This window comes from Drosophila ananassae, chromosome 2L (assembly GCF_017639315.1).
Source record: "Drosophila ananassae strain 14024-0371.13 chromosome 2L, ASM1763931v2, whole genome shotgun sequence".
Taxonomy (NCBI): domain Eukaryota; kingdom Metazoa; phylum Arthropoda; class Insecta; order Diptera; family Drosophilidae; genus Drosophila; species Drosophila ananassae.
Genome location: NC_057927.1, coordinates 22,434,642 through 22,456,701, shown reverse-complemented (window position 1 = coordinate 22,456,701; position 22,060 = coordinate 22,434,642). Strand labels below are relative to the sequence as shown.

At 40.1% G+C, this 22,060-nt stretch overlaps 1 protein-coding gene and 1 long non-coding RNA gene across 7 annotated transcripts; one reads left to right on the top strand and one right to left on the bottom strand.

Annotated features, from left to right (window-relative positions):
* Positions 1-137: 137 nt before the first annotated feature.
* On the top strand, positions 138-16,641 carry LOC6498926 (la-related protein 1). Of its 4 annotated transcripts, none has more exons than XM_014910340.3 (7): positions 138-837; positions 1,646-2,689; positions 10,268-10,637; positions 10,822-10,889; positions 10,951-12,020; positions 12,099-14,365; positions 14,433-16,641. In XM_014910340.3, the coding sequence occupies exons 2-7, from the start codon at positions 1,850-1,852 to the stop codon at positions 15,155-15,157; spliced, it is 5,340 nt and encodes a 1,779-aa protein (XP_014765826.1). In that variant the 5' UTR covers positions 138-837; positions 1,646-1,849; the 3' UTR covers positions 15,158-16,641. The 4 variants fall into 4 exon arrangements, with proteins under 4 accessions (XP_014765826.1, XP_014765825.1, XP_001955667.2 ...); XM_014910339.3 differs by lacking the exon at positions 14,433-16,641 and having other exon boundaries at positions 12,099-12,807; positions 13,265-13,366; XM_001955631.4 differs by lacking the exon at positions 138-837 and adding an exon at positions 1,009-1,308.
* Positions 8,861-9,841, bottom strand: LOC116656564. 3 transcript variants are annotated; one of them, XR_004311524.2, is made up of 3 exons: positions 9,532-9,841; positions 9,173-9,421; positions 8,861-9,108 (listed from the first exon to the last, which is right to left on the bottom strand). It is a non-coding gene; the product is annotated as an uncharacterized LOC116656564 (long non-coding RNA). The 3 variants fall into 3 exon arrangements; XR_004311522.2 differs by having other exon boundaries at positions 8,861-9,421; XR_004311523.2 differs by having other exon boundaries at positions 8,861-9,421; positions 9,583-9,841.
* Positions 16,642-22,060: the final 5,419 nt, after the last annotated feature.

The following is a 22,060-nucleotide window of genomic DNA, read 5'->3' as shown; positions in this document are numbered from 1 at the left end:
TAGAAATAGGCCTACTTTTAAAGATTACATGTCAGTTGTAAACTTTTTGGACCAAATCATAATACTCCACGAAAGGGTATACAAATTGATCGTTATTTTCCGTTAGAGATGACAATCGTGTAATATTTAATTCAAATTTTTATTTTAAAAGACAGAAAATCACTTTATTGTTTATAAACTTAAGTACAAATTTAAATAAATTTCTTTTTATCCGAAAAATATATTCAAAAATGTATTTAAATCTAAAAGATGTAAGCAGTTGCGGTATTTTTTAGCCACGGTGTGACCATATCTAATACCAAAAAGACACCGTTCGCGGCAAATGTACTAAAAAATACAATTTGAGCTTCCTTTTCTTTTCGTCCGTAGAACCACATGTCTGGTAACCGAGATTTTGATTTTCTTTTCGCCGGATAATGCTCCTCCCAATTGATTAGTTTCGATCGAGTCACGATAATCAAGTGCACGGCCACAAGTACGAGTGAAAGCAGACCGCGATTGTGAGGAAATCCGCCAAGTTCGGGAAATATATTCGTAACCAAAACGTTCTGCCCCACAGCAGCGCGTGAGTGAGTGCGATAGAGAGAGAGAGAGAGCGAGCGCAACGGAACAACACGGTCGTGCGAGCGAGAGCGAGCTAGCGGACGAGAGTGCGAAGTGTGTGTGCAAGAAAACCCGCAAAAGCAAAAGCAACACCAAAAGCAACAATAACAACACAACACCTACCGTACACACACACACACCCTACGTCCCAAAGTGCGTAGTGAATTAAAAGTACGTGTGTGGAGCGTGTGGAATTTGTTTATCAAATCGGCATAGTTTCCGTTTTGATTTCTGGTGCGTATTATACAAAAAAAGAAAAAGAAGAAAAAAATATGATTAGTTGCATATGTGTGTGTGACCGCGTGCATCGTTTTTGAAATTCGAGGCGAGCTGCAGTTGAAAATCAGCTGTTTCTGTAACACATAACGGTGTGTTGTGGGTAGCAAGTGGACAGTCTCAGTTGCCAGTACTGGCAGCGTTTGTTGCTGCTCTTCCTCTTCCTTCTGCCAACCTAACCTCACTCTTGTTCTTCTTCTGCCTGGTGCTGTGGGGGCTGCTGCATAATAATATAATACATATATTCGCCAGCCTCGCCTCAATCTCGATTGGTTGTGCCTCATTACGGCTCCCCATTGTTGGGTTCTGTGGAAAATCTAACTTCGAATCGGTGGAAAAATCCAATTCGCCGAGCAGCGTGACAGCCCCCCCAAAGGAAAGGGCATTTTTTTTTGTCCGAAAAACCAAAGTCATGGGCAGTTCCTAAATGTGAGCCGCACTCCCAGGGAGAACCACCTCCACCCACCACTTTCTATTTTTCAAAAAAAAAAAAGTTCAAAGTGCAAAGTGTAATAATAATAAATATTGTAATCGGATGGCGTCAGAAGCCCTTCCGCAATAGGCCTGGCTTACAGAAACAATAACAAAAACTGCCACCCCCGAGTACAGTGGAAGCTCCCTAAGTCGCACTGCCTTTAAAACACGTTTTTTTCATTAATTTTCATTCAAAAATTTCACTTCATTGAATCCCACCTGTAATACATTCTGGACAAAAACAAGTGTTGCCTTTTTATGTTTCCATGACTAACTAGTGTTCTCCTTACAGATTGGAAACTTCGCACCTCCGCATCCCCGTTGAGCAGGCCCGGAAGCAGCCAAGAGTTTCCCAGACCCAGCCCAGACGAGGAGCATCCGCCGCAGAAGAAGGAGGCCGGAGCAGCAGCAGCAGCTGGAGAAGATCTGCTGCCTACTCTGGGATAGGAGACCGAGACGAAAAGAGGCCGAGAAGGAGTAAGAACCACCGAGGAGCATGTCCAGCAAGGAGGAGACAACTCCCACCACGGGAGCCGCTGCTCCTGCGAGCTCCGGTGCAGCCACCACTTCGTACGCCAATGTTGTCCAGAATCTGGACACCAAGAAGGGTGCAGGCACTGCAGCCGTCGCCAATCCCAGCACCACCGCCTCCGCCGTGGACAACAAAGAGAATCAGCCCAATCTGAAGAGTTTCAAGTCGTGGAGCGAGGAAACTGCTGCCGCCGAAGCTGCCGGAGAATCGCTGGTAACCGGAATCGGAAGCGTTGGAACCGCCACGCTGGCGGGGGAGAAGCGTGCCGCGGCCTCGGGCGGCGACAACACCGCCGAGAACTCATCGGAACTGGACGATAACAATGACTTTGTGCCGGTGGTGTCGCACCATCGACGGGATCGCAAAAAGGCTCGCAAGGAGAAGCCGAGAGATCAACAGCCGGCTGGTGGCCCTGGTCAGAAATCGCAGCAGCAGTCGTCGGGACGACGAGGAGGACAAGGACAAGGACAAGGACCCCCCACTGATTTAGCACCGGGAGAGCGCAAGCAGACAGTCCGGCCAAGGGCCTCTCGCAACGGCAGTCCCCGGAAACTGCCTGGAGCAGGTCAGGGATCTGCAGCCAATCCCACGACTGCCGGTGGCCAGAAAGTACACAAGGATCGGAAGGATACCTCGCCCAGTGCCAGCATTGAGGCGGGAGGCAGCAGCGGCAACGAGGCCAAGTCCGGAGACGGCGGAGACCAGCCGGGGGCGGGCGATAAGGCGGCAGGAGGTGCCGGAGCAGCAGCCCCGCCCCCAAAGCGATTCATTGCCGCCCCACCGCCCAAAGTCAATGCCTGGAAGGTGAGTGACGTAATTGAGATTGACTTTTTTTTTATTTTTATTTATTTTTTAAGAGGAGGAATTATACAAATTTCGCTAAAAAACTGAATAATGCAAAAAAAAATTGGAGTTCAAGGGGTTTAAGATTTTAAAGCTTCGAAGAACCTTTGTTTCTTTACACTGGAAAAAAAAAGATAGTTTTCATCTCAAGATAGTTTTCATTTCAATGCATCTCCCCTCTCCCAAAATGAAGTCACGTTTTTCTTCTTCTTCTTCTTCTTCTTATCTTGTTGATCTCCGATTCCTCTTTGGCTCATTTTCCGTTTGTCGAATTGCGTCTTAAAAATAATAGACAGACAAGTCCAAACACGCATGTGTGTTGGTGTTATGTTTGTTGTGTTTTTTTTTTGTTGGTAAACAAATGTGCGTGGAATGGGAGGGAGACGAAAAGAGAGAGAGAAAAGAGACACGACAAAACACGTTTTCCCGTCTGTTGTGGTTTTTCTTCTTCTTCGTTCACTGTTATCGCTGTTAAGCTAATACCCGCCGAGGATTACAAAATAGTATCTGATAGATACAACATGCCAGATACTAGATACTAGATACAGACAGCCGTCGAATGCATTGCATAATGTTTGGTCCCGAAGCTGTTTGTCAAAACAAAGCGAAAGAGAACGAAAAAAGAGGGCAAAGTAAACACTTTTTTTTTTTATTTCTTTATTATGCAATGGCAGAGAGGGAGAGAGAGGGAGAGAGGCAGGCCGGTATTTCCGTCTATTTTTGTTTGTTTCTTTTCCAAGAACCAGAGCACAAAAGGGAGAAAAAAATAAAATATAATAATAATTCATAATTGATATTTAATATGCTCTAATTGCACATCTGTGTGTTTGGGGGGGTGTCGTAATAAACGAGAGAAAAAGTTAAATATTTTCTCAACTAAAAATAAATGTCAAGGTCAGCCCGCTTGTGTCGTTTATTTATCCACCCAACCCCACCCCACCCCACCACCAACCCCCCTATGAAAGCACAAAAGAGAAACACAAAACACACACTAAAAAAAAAAAGGTGTGGCTAATTTTTCTTTTTTTTTTTCTTTGGAAAAAGTTAAAAAAGTTTACACGTTTCTGTTGTCAAGCGGGAGTTTTGAATTTGATTTGCTTTCAAGAGCTACTACTACTTGGAAATGGGTATGCAAATATAATATATTCTTAGCTCACTTCTGACATTCTATGCAAATCGAACTAATTAGGAAGTTAGTGGGGTACAGGGTGCTCTTTTTTTATATTTTTTTTTAATATTTATTTTTTTTTTAGCCCTTTTATAAGATTCTTGTTTTGACTTCAAAGCCTCTGCCTGCGTCGACTGCAGCAGCAGCGGTGGCAGCAGCAGCGCAGTGCACTGCAGAAGCCAAGGCAAATTCAAATTTATTTTTCCACGCCAGTAGCGCTGTTGACGTGTGCCGTCGAAGAGTTCGAGTGCGGATGGAGAAAAAAGCAACACAAACTCCCACTATTTCAGTTTCAATTTCCAATTTCCACTTCCATTAGCAAGTGTTTCTACGATCCGATCGCCAAAGGAGAATAAACAATAATATTCAAAAAACAACAACAAAAACAGCTGAATCGGCACGTGTATCGGAGTTCACCATGTGGTGAATACGGGCATTTCAAATGTGTCATCTCTAAGCACGAAAATAATCGTTCAAGTGATAACACAGCACTCTCTCGCTCTTTGCCATTGCTGCGGCGCAAAACAATAACAAAAAACAAAAAATGAAAACGAAAGTAAATATGCAATCAAGACAATAAATTAATCAAGTTTTTGTGTTCGTATCGGGAGGTCTTAAATATTAAGTAGATTGATGAAATGTGTGTCATACAGGGGGGTAGGAGGGAGTACAGTGGGAACTGACTAACGGGTCGTGGGAACCAAAACAACTATTTTTATCCAATAATTACCTCTTCCGGCCCACTGTTGTATAATGTCAGCGATCTGTGATTATTATAGTTGATCTAAGAGCCATTTAAATTCCATTTTTAGTCTCTAAGCCGCAACTGCCTATTAATTACATTAATTTTTTCCCTTTTTTTTGTATTAAGTTACACTTTTATTTTGATTTCTAGTTGCAAGTCTGTAAGCCTCTTAGTTGCGATTAAGTATAGTATATAGTTAAGTATATAGTATTTTTCCACTGTCATTGTTTTCGAGACTCCAGTTTCCAAGTCACTATAGACTCTAGTAGGGAATCTTATACTTCCTCTTATACTTTCTTTATCTTATCTTATACCTTGTATTATTCCTCCTTTTTGTTGTCTGAATGGAATCATTCTGTATATATATTTTATGATCATATAGGTCTATATTATTTGCCTTTTATATCAGATTTTTCTCGCTTTTCTTTCTCTGCTGGGGAAGCACTTGGGACTTCCTACTTCTTTGTGCCTGAAATGATTTTTGTTGCCAGGGAAGAGTCTGATTTTCATAAAATGAATACTAGATAAGAAGATACTACTAGAGCTAGATAGATAAAACTACTACTAGATACTAAATAAAAGTAGATTGCTAGATACTGTATACCGCTAGATACTGGATAAAATAATATTATATAAAAGTACTACTAGATACTTAAAAATAGTTCCACCAGATACTTAATAAAAATAATACTAGAAACTAGATAAAATTACTAATAGGTATTAGATATAATAATAATAATACATATTCAAACTACTACTTAATAATATATAAAATGTATACCAGATAATATTAGTACTAGATACTATATAAAGTAATACTAGACATCTAGAGAAACTGATTTTCGAGATACTAATAGATAACTAGATACTACTAGAGATAGATGGATAAAAATACTACTAGATACTAGATTATATTATATATTATATAAATTTATTATATTATATAAAAAAAACTACTTCGACTGATACTAAGTAAAATAATACTAGATACTAGATACAAGTTCTACTAGATACCATATAAAATAATATTAGATAAAAGCACTACTAGATACTAGATAAAAGAATACTAGAGAAAACTACTAATAGATAATAGATAATTATCTTCTTTAGTTAAAGAAACTGATTTTCAAGATGGATTATATAGAATAGCTATAGAGTATATCTCCCCTTAGACTTAATAGCCTTTATAGCCTTGAATATTATTATTTAATAATTCCTGTTGAAAATATGACATCAATCTGTCAGATACTATACCTCTTACCATGAGCTCCTTTCAAGTTCTGAACGTTCTGAAGTTCTTCAATAGAAAAAGTGCTTACATCATTAAAGACTCACTTGATTTGATGATAAATGATACCCTATTTTTACCCTAAAATCCCCACCAGCTGGCACTCTGGCACCCTGGCACCTGATATTTGCTTGGCACTTTTGAATCTCCGCCCCAGCTTCCTTATCGACTGTTTACCTGTTGATCTCTCGAGCTCCCAGCAATTATTTGCTGGGAAAAAAGTGTCTCATGATACTTTTGCGTAATAAATTGCGAACATTGAATAGAAAACAGTCCGAAGGACACTGATCCGATGCCCTTTTATATAAGGTCTGTCCATTCAGGTATTATAACTACTGATAGCTGTAATCTACGGGTCTTACTCAATACGATTTATTGATAAGAAGGCCAATAGAGTGGTGGAGTGATGGATCCTACCCCAAAGAGTTGTTACTTTCACAAATACCTCTTAAATGTATAATTTATTTTCGTATTATTGTGCATATTTGCCGAGGTGGAGGAGGTGTGTTTACCTTGCCTGCCATGCCCCTCCCGATAAGAGTTATGTTCCTAAGCCTGCTACGCATTAAGTAGAGTTGCCCGACCACTCTGTTGAATGTAAACAAGATTCGCATACAAATATCACATACCTCGTACACACACCACACACACACACACCCCCTCCGGTGTAGCCCCATTATCTCTGTGTTGGGACTGGAGTTCGACGCCTCCAGCCACCTCCCTGAGCAATTGCCTTTAATTCCAATCTCTTGATTCAATCACGAGTGGAACTATAAATAGCAAAAAAAAGTAAAATGAAAAATAGTCATAAACTTGTTTGCGTTTAGAGCTCTTTGACATTATTTCTGCTCCATTACAGCTCGGGTTTTGATTAAGGGGGTATTACTTGACTTGAATTCTAGTATATGGGCGCTGCTGGCTTGGATTTTTGGTATTTTGGATAGTTTTTATCATATTTCATCCAAAAAACTATGCATTTTTTAGTTCTACAAGGTTACAAGGTTTATTTTAGTCTTAAATAGCCTACTTTCGTAATACCATACTCTATAGGGCCAATTATTATTCATTTAAGTCTAAAATTCGATCTAAGGGGATATTACTTGATTTTAATTCTTGTATCTGGACGCTGCTGTTTAATGTACGGCTTGCATTTTTGGTATTTGATTTTAATTCTTACAAATGGGCGCTGCTGTTTAATGTACGGCTTAAATTATGAAAGTTTAATTATATTTCCTCCAAAAATAATGCATATCTTAGTTCTAAAATATTAAAAAAATTTGTATTCCTTTGTTACAAGATGAACTACAGTCTTAAATAGAATACCCTACTTTCAACAGGGGCTACTTATTATTCATGTGAGTCTAGCCTAGCTGGATGTGAATATGGACCAGTTTTCGAACTAAGGAGATATTACTTGATTTAAATACTCGTATATGGGCGCTGCTGTGTAATGTACCGCTTGGATTTTTGGTATTTAAGACAGTTTTTGTCACATTTGCTCCAAAAACCGTGTATATCTTACTTCAAAAATCTTTAAAAAATAAATACACCTTAGTTGCCAGGTGTACTATTGTCGTAATACCCTACCCTCTACAGGGCCACTTATTATTCATGTAAGCCCGGCTGATTGTGGTGATTGGTTCAGCGACTTGTATTCCCTTGTCCCTCAATTGGCCGAGCACGTTTTCCATCTTTTATTCTTTTTCCCTTTTAGAATTATTTAGAAATATTTTTGCATAACATTTTTTTTTTGCGGCCGGCGTTATTGACGACTCGGTAGTATTCTAATTTGTTGAAACGCAGAAAGCAACCTCAGGAGGGGGGGAATCCGGCGGCCTACTACACAGACCCCGTAGGAGGACCACCCCTTTTCAGCCGAACCCCCCCTGCACTATAACCTCCAGAGCTGATTACGAACGATTGTTGACTTAGAGAACCGAGTGGAACGAGAATGTGGGTCTTTTTGCACGTTTTAGGGGAAACCGTGTTTTATTTTTACTTTTCTCTGTTGTATTTTTGTATTATTTGATGACTGTCGCTGGGGCTGGGGCTGGGGCCTATCGTGCCAGACCGATTCCGATTCTAATGCCATTTAAAATAGTGTTTTTGCAACGAAAGCCCCTCAGTTGTCTTTCGGCGATCGCTCGATGAAGTGCGAAAGTGCATTCCACTGATTTTTATAGATAAAAGTGAAGTATTCTGGCAAGTTGATGTTTCTTATTTTTTAGTTTTAGATTTAACTTAAAGGGCTCTACTTTTGATGACCTTGAGGAAGCATTCTATTGATGAATGGCTTCTAATCGCCCACCTAGTACACAAATTTAATGGCTTCTGCCCAACTACGTCAGCATTTGTGTCCAAAATGATAAGAAACATGCCAGTTTAAATATAGATTCTAAAACATGTGCTTGGCCCCGCCATAAAGATCTCGAAATGTTTGCCATTTGTCTTTGATTTTGGTTCCAGTGGAAAGTTACTGATATCAGAACCATTTCTTTGTAATGGAATGGAAAATTTACCAAGTGACTCATATAGTGTCCTTCCTGCAATGTCAGGGTTATTTCCATGACTCGATAGTGTTGCTTTTTTTGCAAAAATTAATAGTTTATTGGCCCACAATTGCTGCTCGCCTTGGAAATTCTGATGAATACGTGATCGAATGCATTTTTTGTTAGAATTCTATTAAAAATTACACTTTTTAGGTTTAGGAGTTTCAATTTCAAGGCCAGAAAACATATCTATCACTTTCATATCTTGTTTACACGATTGGTAGTTTGATTAACAATTAGTTCGATAAGAATTTAAGGTCATTAGTAAGCTCTTATAAGCAGGAATATCTGTATATCTCTATATCTATAGATATATTTTTATTATTTTTTTGTGCAACAATTTACGCATTATATCTCCACTCTCCCAGGTCATCTTGTTGTCCCTCTCTCTCGTTGTTTTGAAGTTTTTCCTCCACCAACTCTCCTTGGCTTGGCCTACGTGCCGAAAATCACATGTTTATTTTGGTTTGCTCTCTTTTTTTATATCCCAACGGTATTACAATTACACGCATGGTGCGAGCGGGATGGCCTGTGTTTATGTTTTTAAAGTTTTTGGGGCCTCCTCCGGTGTGTGATTTTAATTGCAAATCGCACCTGTCTATTTATATGCTGAGGTTATGAACTTTTAGGCTGGAATCAAAACAACATTCGGTAGAAAATGCGTACAAAAACAAAAACCATAAATACAACGCACCGCACGTACGCACACTGCGAGAAAACCTGTATCTGCTGGATACAGGGTGCCGGCCCTGCGCTGACTCTCTGCCGGTTGTGAGAGGGGGCTCTCACGCCGACGCCTCCCGATCTCTCTCTCTCTCTCTTTGTATCTGAAAACTGTCGCTCTCTCGCATCCGTGAACCGGCGCATCGGCTGTTTTTTGTTTTTGTTTTGAAAATGAGTATACAGTGGGACTTGGTTTTCAGAGAAATTATAAAAAAAAAGTCTAAAAAAATAAAGTTAAAAAATAATATAAGTTAAATATCTGAAATCTTATTTTTCTTGAAATATAATATCTTTGAGATATGCAAATATTTTAGGCTAGCTCCACTGTACTTGTTTTTTATGTTGCGCTGTAAAACCAGTTGTTGTTTCTTTGCTTTATACCTCCGCCTGTGCTGCCTCCTCTTTGTGTGTTATCGTCGTCTTCGTTTTTGCTCACGTAGCAAACGCGTGGACACCAACCACTGTGGCAGAGGCAGAGGAAGGGGCAGCGGCAGAGGGTGAGGGCGCCGACAGAGGCGTTTACGAATCAAACTGCCAGAGCTATCGCACAGAACTCACCGAACGTCTCAGCAGAACGGACGCGCCGCTCAGTTTTAGAATTTCCAGTCATTTGTTCAAATAGAGATCCCCAGCACAAAAATAAATAAAAAACAACTTCCAAGTGATAGTTGGAGGAAAAAAAAAGCATAGAAATTAAAAAAAAAGCAAAACAAACAAAGATAAGACAAAAAAAAAAGCTGCAAAGTCGGCTGATATAGTTTCTATAATTAAAAGAGGTAATTTTCCAAATGTGCCCCCCGTTCTGTGTACCTCGTGGGGGATATGGTGGTGGTCTCTCTGGTATCCAAAAGATATATATCCGAAAGAGTGATGTGCGCGCTGGCCCTTGTCTTGAACCGAATCTGGGTTAGGGACACTCCCCTACAAGTCCCTCTTTTTTTTTTTAGGTTATAACTTTTGTGCGGAACACCGCTCGGGAAGTTGGGAATTGATTTTTCAACAAAGTTCTGCCTCCTCTGAAATGAAACTCATAGCTTCTATCTTTTCTGTTTTGTGTTTTTTTTAGATATCAGCTAAACAATCTGGGAGCCCCAAGGCAGGAACCTCTCCATTGGACAAACGTGTTTTGCAGCCAAAGGCACAGCAGCCACAACAACAGCCCAAGCAGACAGCAGCCACTGCCACTGCCACCACCAGCAACAGCAACAACAACGCACAGAATACCGCCAGCAATCCCAGCAACAAAAAGACAACACAACAGCAACCTCAACAAGGGGGAGCAGCAGCAGCAACAAACACACAGACACAGGCACAGGCTCAGACCACAGTAGCGGCAGCAGCCCCAGCTTCAACATCCACAGCAGCAGCAAGTGCATCAGTAGCTGCCACAGCAGCCGCATCCGCCACACCAGCAACCGAGGCAGCAACAACTACTGGTAGGTAGAGCTCCAGAGACTAGTGGAGTGGAAGTCCTGACCACCATGTGACTTGCCTCCCTCCCGAGACTTTCTCATCTTCTCTCACGTGGCTCACCCCCTATTTCTCAGACTCTCTCTCTCTCAGAGGGAACTGATGGCCTGATTTTGTATTTTTAAATCCATTCCCTACCTTCCATTACAGTTGACGCCAGCCAGTCGGATGCACTCGCCAAAGTCGTGGTAAAGGACAAAAAGAAGGTCAACCATAAGGTAGGCTACTAAACAGTCTAACTAATCTAATGCTTGTACTAACTAATTAATCTGATTATAGGCCAGCGACTTTAGCAACGTTGGTGACTGGCCCACGCTTGTTGGCGGAATTTCTGGAAGTGGCAAAGCCACCAGCAACGAACCCAAACGCAATCCAACGAAAAAACACCAGCCAGCCAAAGCAGCATCGGCAGCAGGAGTCACTTCAAGTGAAGTTACCACAGAGTCTAGTGTAGCAGCAGTAGCAGCCACAAGCAGCAGCAGCAGCAACGCCGCAAACTCCAACACAGCCACTAGCAGCAATAGCAATAGCCAAGCGAACGCAACTGCCGCCAACGCACCTGTTGCCAGCACGAGTCATGATGCCAAAGCCCAGCGAGACGCTGAGCCAGCAGGTGCCGCAACCAGTGCTGCTCCAGCTTCAGCTCCAGCTCCAGCAGCTTCTGGAGCCACTGCCGTGCCTGCCTTCACCAAGAAAATGCCCAAGCTCAAGTGGCGTCCGCTCCAAATCGATCTGGCCAAGTCCAGTCGCCCCAAGCCGATCGGTGGCCGGCCCAATCGCCGGCTCAGCGATGATCCAGCCGACCAACGCCGTCCGCAGCGCTCCTACCACGACCGCCATTCAGCTGCTGGCCGTGGAGGAGCAGCTGGTGGCGATGCGGGCGCAGCGGGAGAAGGAGCACGGCAACCGCACACTGGCCGGCATCCGTACACCAATCGGTCAGCGGCTGCTCCGTCCGAGCGCGTGGATTCCTGGCGTAGCAGCGGCAGCACCGCAACAACAGCGGTCGATGACCAGCGCTCTGGATCAGCAACGGGTGGTGCCGGGTCAGCAGCAGGAGCAGCAACTACGGGCCGGGGGCAACGCCGGTTCCGTACGCCGTACAGGGGCGGGCGGCAAGGGCGGGGCGGATTCTCCCGACAGGGACCAGGTCGTCCGACTCATCGCATACCACGCCATCTGCTAGCTTCGGGCGAGTATGCCAACTATCTGCCGGCGGATGCCGCCGGTGCCGACGCCTCGCAGTCGTCCTTTGTCCTCATGGGCACCCACTACTTCGGCAATGTGCCCGCCGCCGCCTACATCGAAATGGACGCCAACAGCGTCAAGGAGGCTATCAAGAAGCAAGTGTAAGTAGTCTCTAGTTTTCTAGGATCTAGTTTCTGCAGGATAACCTTTGTATGACCCTGGACCTCTTCTCTTTTTAGTGAATACTATTTCAGTGCCGATAACCTTGCCGGCGACTTCTTCTTGCGCCGCAAAATGGACCCCGAGGGCTACATCCCGGTCACTCTGATCGCATCCTTCCATCGCGTCCTCGCCCTGACCACCGACGTGGCTCTGATTGTGAACGCGATCAAGGAATCGGATAAACTGGAGCTCTTCGAGGGCTACAAGGTGCGGACCAAGACGACGCCCACCGTCTGGCCCATCAGCGATGTGCCAGAGGCTCAGGGCGCCGATCCGACTGCCCCTGAAGCTGGATTGGAGCAGGAGCCGGCAGCAACGGAGCAGGAACCGAAGGAGAAAGAGGAGGAGCAGACTGAGGCAGCCGATGGTGGTTCGCCGCCGCCTATTCTTACGTCGGTGATGGCGACAAAGCCGCTGAGCAGCATTCCGCCACCGCCGGTGCCGCGAAACTCTCAGAATCTGGTGCCCAAGATGCTGCAGGAGAAGCAGCAGCGATCCATTGCAGCGCTGAACTCGGTGAACGCCATCAGCTCGCTGACCCAGCACGTGGAGGGAGTTGGTGCCGCCGAGCTGGCGGGCCATTTGAGTGGTCTGGCGGAGAGTGTCAAGCCGAAGTCCGCATCCACGCCGGACAAGAGGGCTGCTGCTGGGAAGGGGGGAGCTATTGGAGGAGTGACAGCTGGGGCAGCTGCTTTGGTGGCGGAGCCGGAGGGCATATGGAAAGAGGTAAAGAGACGCTCCAAAACATCAAATGCTATCAAAGAAAACGCTACTAAATCAGCCAACACGTCAACACCACCACAACCACAACAACAACAGCCACAACCGCTTTCACAAACGCTCAACAACAACAACAACAACAATAATAATAATAACAAAAATAATAATGTCAAAACGAACAATACCACCTCGTCCACGTCCACGTCCAAGTCCTCGTCCTCGTCCGCATCCAACAACGCCTCATCATCAGCCTCTGTGTGTGCTTCCTCCGCCTCCGCCTCAGCTACCGCCACCACTGCTACCAAAACCACAAAGACCACCACCGTCACCACCACCAACACCACAATCTCCTCAACCACAGCCACAGCCACCAAAACCACAACCACCACGAACAACATTAAGAAATCATCAACTGGCAATGCTGCTTACTCCAATACCCACTCCAAATCCTCATCCAAAACAGCTGCTCCGCCATCCGCTCAGTGCCATGCCGAAAAGGAAGAACTAGACTTCCAGTTTGACGAGGAGCTGATGGACCCCCTGCCTGGAACCGGACGCATCAACAACTTCACCGAGAACTTCTCCGACGACGACGAGTCTGATTACGAATTTGCCGACCGTGATATCAATAAGCTGCTGATTGTCGCCCAGGTGGGACGGGCTCCCAAACACGAGGGCTACGATCGCACCGCTGACTTTACATCCCGGACGAAAATTACCCAAGATCTGGAGACTATCATCAACGACGGACTGGCTAACTACGAGGAGGATCTCTGGACAACCACCAATGTGGTGCCCGACTACAAAACCGTTAATGTTATATCCCAGGCTGATTTCGAGAAGCTGGCCGGTGGACGCGGCCGGTCTCTGCTGCAGCAGCAACAGGTTCCGCCGCCGCCACCCATATACCTGGAGCAGGATGCCGACGCCGATGACACTCTGGTGGGCGACACAACCCTAAACTCTACATTGAACTCCACCCTAAAGTCGCGACGTGCTCGGTTCTATGCTGCGCCCAACTCCCAATCGATCGATCCCCGAACCCCGCGCAAGAGGAAACTCCGCCACACGGCCAATCCCCCAGTGGAGGCGCACGTGGGCTGGCTGCTCGACACTGTGGAGCACCGACCGCGCACCACCTCAATGGGATCATCGGCTGGCACCTCGCCTACCACCTCCTCCTATGGATCGTATGGTTCGTCGGTGCCGCAGTCGCTGCCCGTGTTCCAGCATCCATCCCATGCCCTACTCAAGGAGAACAACTTCACCCAGCAGGCGTATCACAAGTACCATTCGCGCTGCCTGAAGGAGCGCCGCCGTCTCGGCTACGGTCAGTCGCAGGAGATGAACACCCTCTACCGGTTCTGGTCGTTCTTCCTGCGCGAGAACTTCAACAAGAGCATGTACAACGAGTTCCGTACACTGGCACTGGAGGATGCCGGTAATGGTTTCCGGTATGGACTGGAGTGCCTCTTCCGGTTCTTCTCGTACGGACTCGAGAAGAAGTTCAGACCGAATATCTATCAGGATTTCCAGGACGAGACAGTTGCCGACTTTGAAACAGGTAAGACATGACATTAGTACTTGGGCTTGAGAACTGAGTTTTAAATGGAAACCTCTTCCGTTTGCAGGTCAACTGTACGGCCTCGAGAAGTTCTGGGCCTTCCTGAAGTATTACAAGAACGGCGAGAAACTGGAGGTGCAGCCGAAGCTGGCCGAGTACCTCAAGAGCTTCAAGAACATTGAGGACTTCCGCGTGGTGGAGCCGGAGATCAACGAGATGTTGCAGGGAGTGGGCAGCCTGAATCCGGGCCGTCAGCTCAACAGGCACCGCAGCGTGTCCGAGAGCGATGGCACGGCCGTGATTACGGGAGGAGGTCGCCGCCTAAACACCACCATTACGAATCGTAGTGACTATGTGGGCAGGCTGCTCCAGCAACAGCACCAGCAGCAGCAGCAACAGCAGCAGCAGCAACATCAGCAGCATCAGCAACAGCACCAGCAGGGATATGGTGGCTACAATCAGCAGCAGAACCGTCGGCGCACCGGCTCCTTCGGGAGCAGCACAGTGCGCATTCGCAGCGGATCGCTGGGTAACAAGCCACAGGTCGTCAACCGCAATCAGGGATCGCAACACGAGCTGCGACAGCATCATAAGAGACAACAGCACCAGCAACAACAGCAGCAACACCAGAAATCAAAGCCTGGCACAGGACCACAAACGAATCCTGTCCGGGCCAGCACATCAGCAGCAGCAGCGGCAGCAACACCTGCAGCAGCAGCATCGACAACAGCAGTTGCGGCAGCAACACCAGCGGTGGTAGCGACATCGGGCTCCTCGTCGTCGAAGAAGTAGAAAAACACGTCACACGTGCAGAGACACTTTTTGGATTAGGCATAAGTTAATATCTACGACTTACGACTTAGTTTTTGGGGGAGGACTTATATATACGACTCCCCGCTCTTTTGTTTATTCATTCTTATTATTATTTTGTAGTATTTTGAGTCAAGCGTAAAGTGGGAAAAGTCGTTAGCGTTTAGCATAATTAAGTGAAAATTTTTGAAATTTGTTTATTGCAATTTGCTTAGCGCGTTGGTTTAGTAGTTATGATTCTAATTGTTTGTTTCTCGCATCCGCTCGACTAAACTACACTACACTACCCTTAACTAAAACTAAAACTAAACTAAATTAGAAATCGAAAAAAATGGTTGCTTACGAAATGCTCAATGTTTGTTAAAACTTATAAAACATCAAGAAGAACATACAGCGGGGTCTGTCTGCTTTGTACCAGTGCCAACCAGCCATGATCTTGGAAAAGTTAACAATTATTCCTTATACATTTTTTTCTGTTGATTATTATTCTCCTATAATTTTTAAAAACGAAAGGCAAATTTTCCTAATTAGAGAGAGAGCAGCGTTGATAGTTGACGTAATGCAATGAACTGTTGTACTATACTATTAAAGTTAATAACGATAAAGATATAACGATACACCTATACAATTACTTACCTAACGAAAACTGAATAGAAATCAAACGAAATTGATACACACGACAAACAACAAACCAAATGATCTTAATTCAAATAAATTTTGTAAATTAAAACTGAATACATATATGCATGTATGATATATATAATATATATATTTATATTTATATTTATAGTGTATGTATGCCACAGTGAAGCCACAATTTGCATATATATATAAATATGATTATTTTTATGATTATTATTTGTGTCTGACCTGAGCGCAGTTATATAATTAAATATAATGTAAGTGCTTAGGAGGCAGCCAGAACTTGTAATCCTAACACCCAATTGAGGCATGCGGGGCTCAAGTGCCAGCGAATTTTAGTTATTTAAGCCATTAAACAGAGCAGTCGGAAACATATAGCTTGCTATCGATCCGATTCGATCGAATTGGTCCACCCCCCACCAGCCATCCTCAAAACTTCGTACCCCGCCAAGCATTTAGAAGCATGTCAAAAACCATTTATATTTTATTATTAGTTTTTGCACTTGTTACTTTTTAATTCGAGAAATCTACGACTATAAACAAAAAAAACAAAAAACCAAGAAAACCATACAAAAAAAATTTTAAAATCAAACGAAAAAAAAATTGTCAAGTCCAAAAAAAGTTTAAAACTTTATAAAAACGGCAAATCATGCAAACGAAAAAAAAAAAAGAAATCATTAAGATATTGTTTCGCATAGTGAATAAATCTAAATTTAAACATATGTGAGAAATCAAATCTAAGCTTAATATGGATAATAACTATATATATATACAAATTATATGTTTTAATTCCCGATTTAAAATAAAAAAAAAATAAAAATTAGGATTTTTATTTTATAAATTTTATTATTAAATTCAAGAATGAGTTATAAAGATATCCTATTGGATTGATCGTAGATTATAAACTGATTTTACAAATTCAATTTTCTTATAACTATAGCTTTTATCGGTGACAGCGACGCTGGCAGCATAGATGGACTTTGGTTGAATAGTTTTGATTGGTCAGAGCTTTATGCTGACATGTAGGTTCCCAGGATGGGCACTTGTTTATGAATTTGGAGCAAAAGGGGTTTGATGTTTACGTCTACTGTCGTCGATAAAGGCGTGTGAATGGTTTATGTCTATGTTTATGTCTGGATGCCAATGATAATGCTATGGGAAAGGGTTTGTGTCTAGCCTATTTGAATTATTCCCACAGTAGGCTCTGGAATGTTGTTTATATACGATTTGATAGGTATGGCAGGGTATACTGGTTTTATGGGGGATTCGTTATCTAGGGTATTTGCAGATACATTAAGTGTATCTGTGGATACACTACTCGCCCCTCCTTTAGAAATTTCAACATCCTTGTTGAATTCGACAACAATTTCCTTGTGGTTGGCTAAACGCTTATAAGTGAATATTACATAAATTGTTATGCTTACAACTATAAGTATTAGGCTTATAAATACAATCCATTTGTAGACAATATCTTGTTTTTGTTGATTGATTAATGATTCTTTAAGTTTTAAAATTGGTGTTGGTTCATGTAGAGTTACATTGGTACTTGACAATATTATTTTATATTCATTTATATTCTTTGAAGTAGTGAATTTGATATTTCTTATTTCAAGTGTACATTGGCTTAATTGTATAATATTATTTCCTTCAATTGTTTTATTAAATAATTCACAATTTTGGTTAATTTGCGTTTTACTTAAATTATATGTTATTATAATATTTGGTTCAATGTATTTTATAAATTCTTTTTCTGAAATAAAAGTGTGTTGACAAATTGCTAATTGATTTGTAAGGATCTTTGAAATACATTGGTCAGTTACTAAATATTTTTGATCCATTACATCCACTAAAGGATTTGCAGAATTTTCCAAATAATAAACACTTTTATTATTATTCATAAAATATTCAAATTTATCATTTATGTCAATTTGGCGGCCTAAATTATCTGGATATTTAATTATTCTGTATTTTTGAGTTTCATTAAAAGATGTTGGTATATGGGCTAAAATAAAAGTATTTTTGGTTTGACTGCATATCCAAGCTGAAGTCTTTATTGATAATAATTTTTCTTCATTAATGTCATCTATCTCTTCATGTTTTAATATTTTAGGATTAAATATTCCAATTCTTGTTAACTGAATCCCCATTTGTAAATCTTCAATGTATTCTAGAAAAATGTGTAAAGAATATCTAAAAAGGTGCAAGGCCTCATTTTCCTCTTCTTCCCGTATTAATTTATTTATGTCTTCTGTATGTTTATTTATTATACCAATGATTTCATTAAATTCTGAATTTTCTATCATATTTTCTTTTATATTATTTAATTTTATTTCTAAATCTTTTTTATCTTCTTCTGTTAGTGTACCAAACAAATATTTGTGAGCTGATCCTACAATATTTACTAGTCCCCGTTTTTGTCTATTTGATGGGATAATCCCTTTTATTTCATGTTTTAATTGTTTAAGTGCTAAAGCTATATCTGGAATTGTTTTATATAAATTTTCATATTTTATAAATTCTTGGTATGTATTTAATATTTTTGTTTGATTTATTTCTATCATGTGATGTTCGTAATTAAGAGGTATTTTTATAGTTCCTGTATTCAATAGTAAATAGCCATTTTTTGAAGTAATTGGGACAATACTAATTTGTTGAGCCGTTATTAATGGTAACGTTGTCCATGGTACTATTATTATCACTTTCAATATCAGAGTCAGAATTTTCAACATTTCTGGAATAACGAGAAAAATTGCGTTTTTTAAGTTTTTTAAATTTACTTTTGTGTTTTATTACTTTGTGACCCCTATTTATTTCCTGCCAGTGTTTTTCATCTTTTTGTAAAATTTTTCCTGTTTTCTTAAATGGATTAACAAGTTTCGGCTTACGTTTCATATCTTCTTCAACTTTTGCATAATTTAAATCTACCTCATACTCTTCCCGTTTTTCATTAATTTTATCAATTTTTGATTCTTTTATTTTTTGGAAATTTTTATTAGGTTTCATACCGAAAATAAATATTTCAGCAGGGGTTCTACCTGTAGTGTCATGTGTTATTTCATGATTATAAACATATGTAGCTTTTTCGATATTCATGAGCTTGTCTTCCGCATCATTAAGTGTATTTATGATTCGTAATTTTTCATTAATTGTTTTGTGAACTCTTTCTATATCAGCTATACCATTCTTGCTGCTAGTAATTTCGATCTCAATATTTTCTTTTTCTAACCAATTTTGTAGTGATTTGCATACTAATCCGGGATCTTGATCCATTTTTATTATTTTTGGTTTACCTAACATATTAAATATTTTAAGTAACGCTTTTTTACTTTCGATCCAATCTGTGGTATGAGTTTCTATAATTGAAACAAATTTTGAATAGATATCAATACAAGTTAAAAATTTTCTTTGATCAATAAAATAATAGTCAATTACATATTTTTCACGTATATTTTTACTTTCAGGTGTTTTTTCAAATGTTAATGCTACTTTTCTATGTTCTGCCTTGCATAAATTACAAATATCGCATTTATTAATTATATTTTGGATTAATTTTTGTGCATCTGGAAAATAGTATTTAGCTTTAAAATCGTCATATGTTTTTTTAATACCTTGATGAATAGTTTTCTCATGAATATTAATTATCGTTTCGTGAAACTCTGCGTAGGTAGATATATTAGGAAGTATTACTGATGTTTTCATTAATTTTGTTCCCAAATTTGGTTTAATTAATTCCATGAAAGCCCTTTGAAATATTGCGAAATCTTCGTCATTATTTATGTACATTACAAAATTGTGTCCACATACAAATTTAAGAATAATGTCTTTTGCTATACGTTCCGTCATGTTACTATATTTTATTGTATTAATTGTTTTATTAAAATACCGGACTAATTCATTACTATCTTCATTTCCCTTTTCAAATATTAATTGATGACTGAAAACATTAATGGGACGCTCTGTAATCTGAATACAATTGCCATTGTCTTCCTGGGCGCTATGTATAGTAGCTCCTGTGCTTTGTAAATCATCTTCGTTTTGAAATGTTTCTTCTAGATGTTCATTATTTGATTCTTTTTTAGGTAGCCTAGATAAGGCGTCTGCTACATAATTTTCCTTTCCTTTAATGTAATTCATACCACAATCATATTGACTAAGATATATTTTCCATTTTTGCAATTTCATATTAGGTTCTTTAATATTGTGTAACCAAACTAGTGGTTTATGATCGGATGTAATTTTAAATTTTCTTCCAAATAGATAGGGTCGGAAGTACTTAGTTGCCCAGACTACGGCTAATAACTCTTTTTCGATAGTTGAATAATTTATTTCATGATCATTTAATGTTCTACTTGCATAGCAAACTGGTCTACCTTCTTGAGCTAGGACAGCTCCTAAAGCATAATTACTAGCATCAGCAGTTAATTCAAATGTTTTTTCAAAATCTGGATATCTAAGGATTGGATCATTTGTTATTAGTGTTTTTAATTTTTCAAATGCTTCAACGTAATTATTATCTTTGACATTTATTTTTGAACCCTTCTTAAGGCACTGGGTCATTGGTTTAGCAATTTTTGCAAATTCTCTAACAAACTTTCGGTAAAATCCACAAAGACCAATAAATGATTTAATTTGTTTAGGAGTACTTGGAATTTTAAAATCGTGAATAGCTTGAATTTTATTTGGGTTTGTTTTAATTCCTTCAGTAGTAATTATATGGCCTAAAAATTCTGTTTCTCTTTTCATGAATTCGCATTTATCTAATTGAAGTTTAAGATTGGATTTTCTTAATCGGACGAAGACTTTTTGAAGGGACTGAATATGTTCTTGTAAGGAGGTCGAAAATATAATAATATCATCTAAATATACTAGGCAATGAGTTCCTATTATATCGTGAAGAATATTATTCATACATCGCTGGAATGTAGCAGGAGCATTTTTTAGACCGAAAGGCATTCTAGTATATTCATAGTGTCCTTTCTTGGTGGAAAAGGCTGTTTTTTGAATTGATCTTGGGTCCATTTCAATTTGATGGAATCCCTTTGCCAGATCTAACGTTGTAAAATATTGACATTTTCCTAACTTATCTAGTATTTCATCCATATTGGGAATGGGGAATTTATCGTCAATAGTTATCTCGTTAAGTCCTCTGTAATCAATAGCCATACGAAATTTTGGAATGCCCGATGCATCCATTTTCTTGGGTACTATTACTATAGGACTACAATAAGGAGATTTAGATTTGCGGACAATACCTTGTTTAATCATATCTGCTATTTGGTTTTCTACTTCATTGTCATAAATATAGGGATAAGTATATGGTCTTCTATAAATGGGATCTTCATGTTTAGTTTTTATTTTATGTTTGATTTCATTTGTGAAGGTCAAATTGTCACCCTCATGATACTGAATATCAAAGAATTTGGACATTAGAGAATGTAGTGCCGATTTTTCCTCACTGTTGAGATGATCATCTCGAATATAACTAGTTTTTAGTTCTGTTTCCAATGCGTAAATGTGTTCTTCATCCTCCAACATGTTTGTATAATTTTTGTTATGTTCCTTTATTATATTGATCATTGGAAATTCGTAATTATTTAGTTTAACAGTATTCTTTCCAAAATCTATTTGGGCTGATGTAAGGTTTAAAATATTACGTCCTAAAAGAAAATCGTAATGATTGGAAAATTCTTTGACAAAAAATTTTTGTTTTGATTTAAATAATTTTGGAATTATAAATTCAATGGATTTATTCAAAGTGACTGAATTTCCTACTGTTTGAACTTTTATATTATTCTCTTTAATTGGATATTTTAAAAAATTTTCATTTATTAAACTTATACTGGAACCTGTGTCAATAAGGCAAATGCATGGTCTATTATCAATTTTTATTTTTATTGCTGTTGTGTTTCTTCCGAGGCTTGTGTCTGAAAATTTTCAACTATTTCCATTGGTTCTGGTCTATTCTGTTGGTCTAATTGTTTTTGAGGAACATTAACAGACCGATTATAATTTAGAGAGTTTTGACCTGAAGGATTTTGAGAGTATCTATAATTATTATTATAGTTTGAATTAAAATTTCTATTTGAATCAAAAGTATTTTGTCTTTGTTGATAATTATATGTCCCACGATTATTATAATTTTGACTCCTATTGTTTCCTACATTCTGATTAAAATTTTGGTTTCTGTCCCTTTGATTATTATTAGAATTGTTAGTATTAGAAGTATTAGATGTGGAGACCATT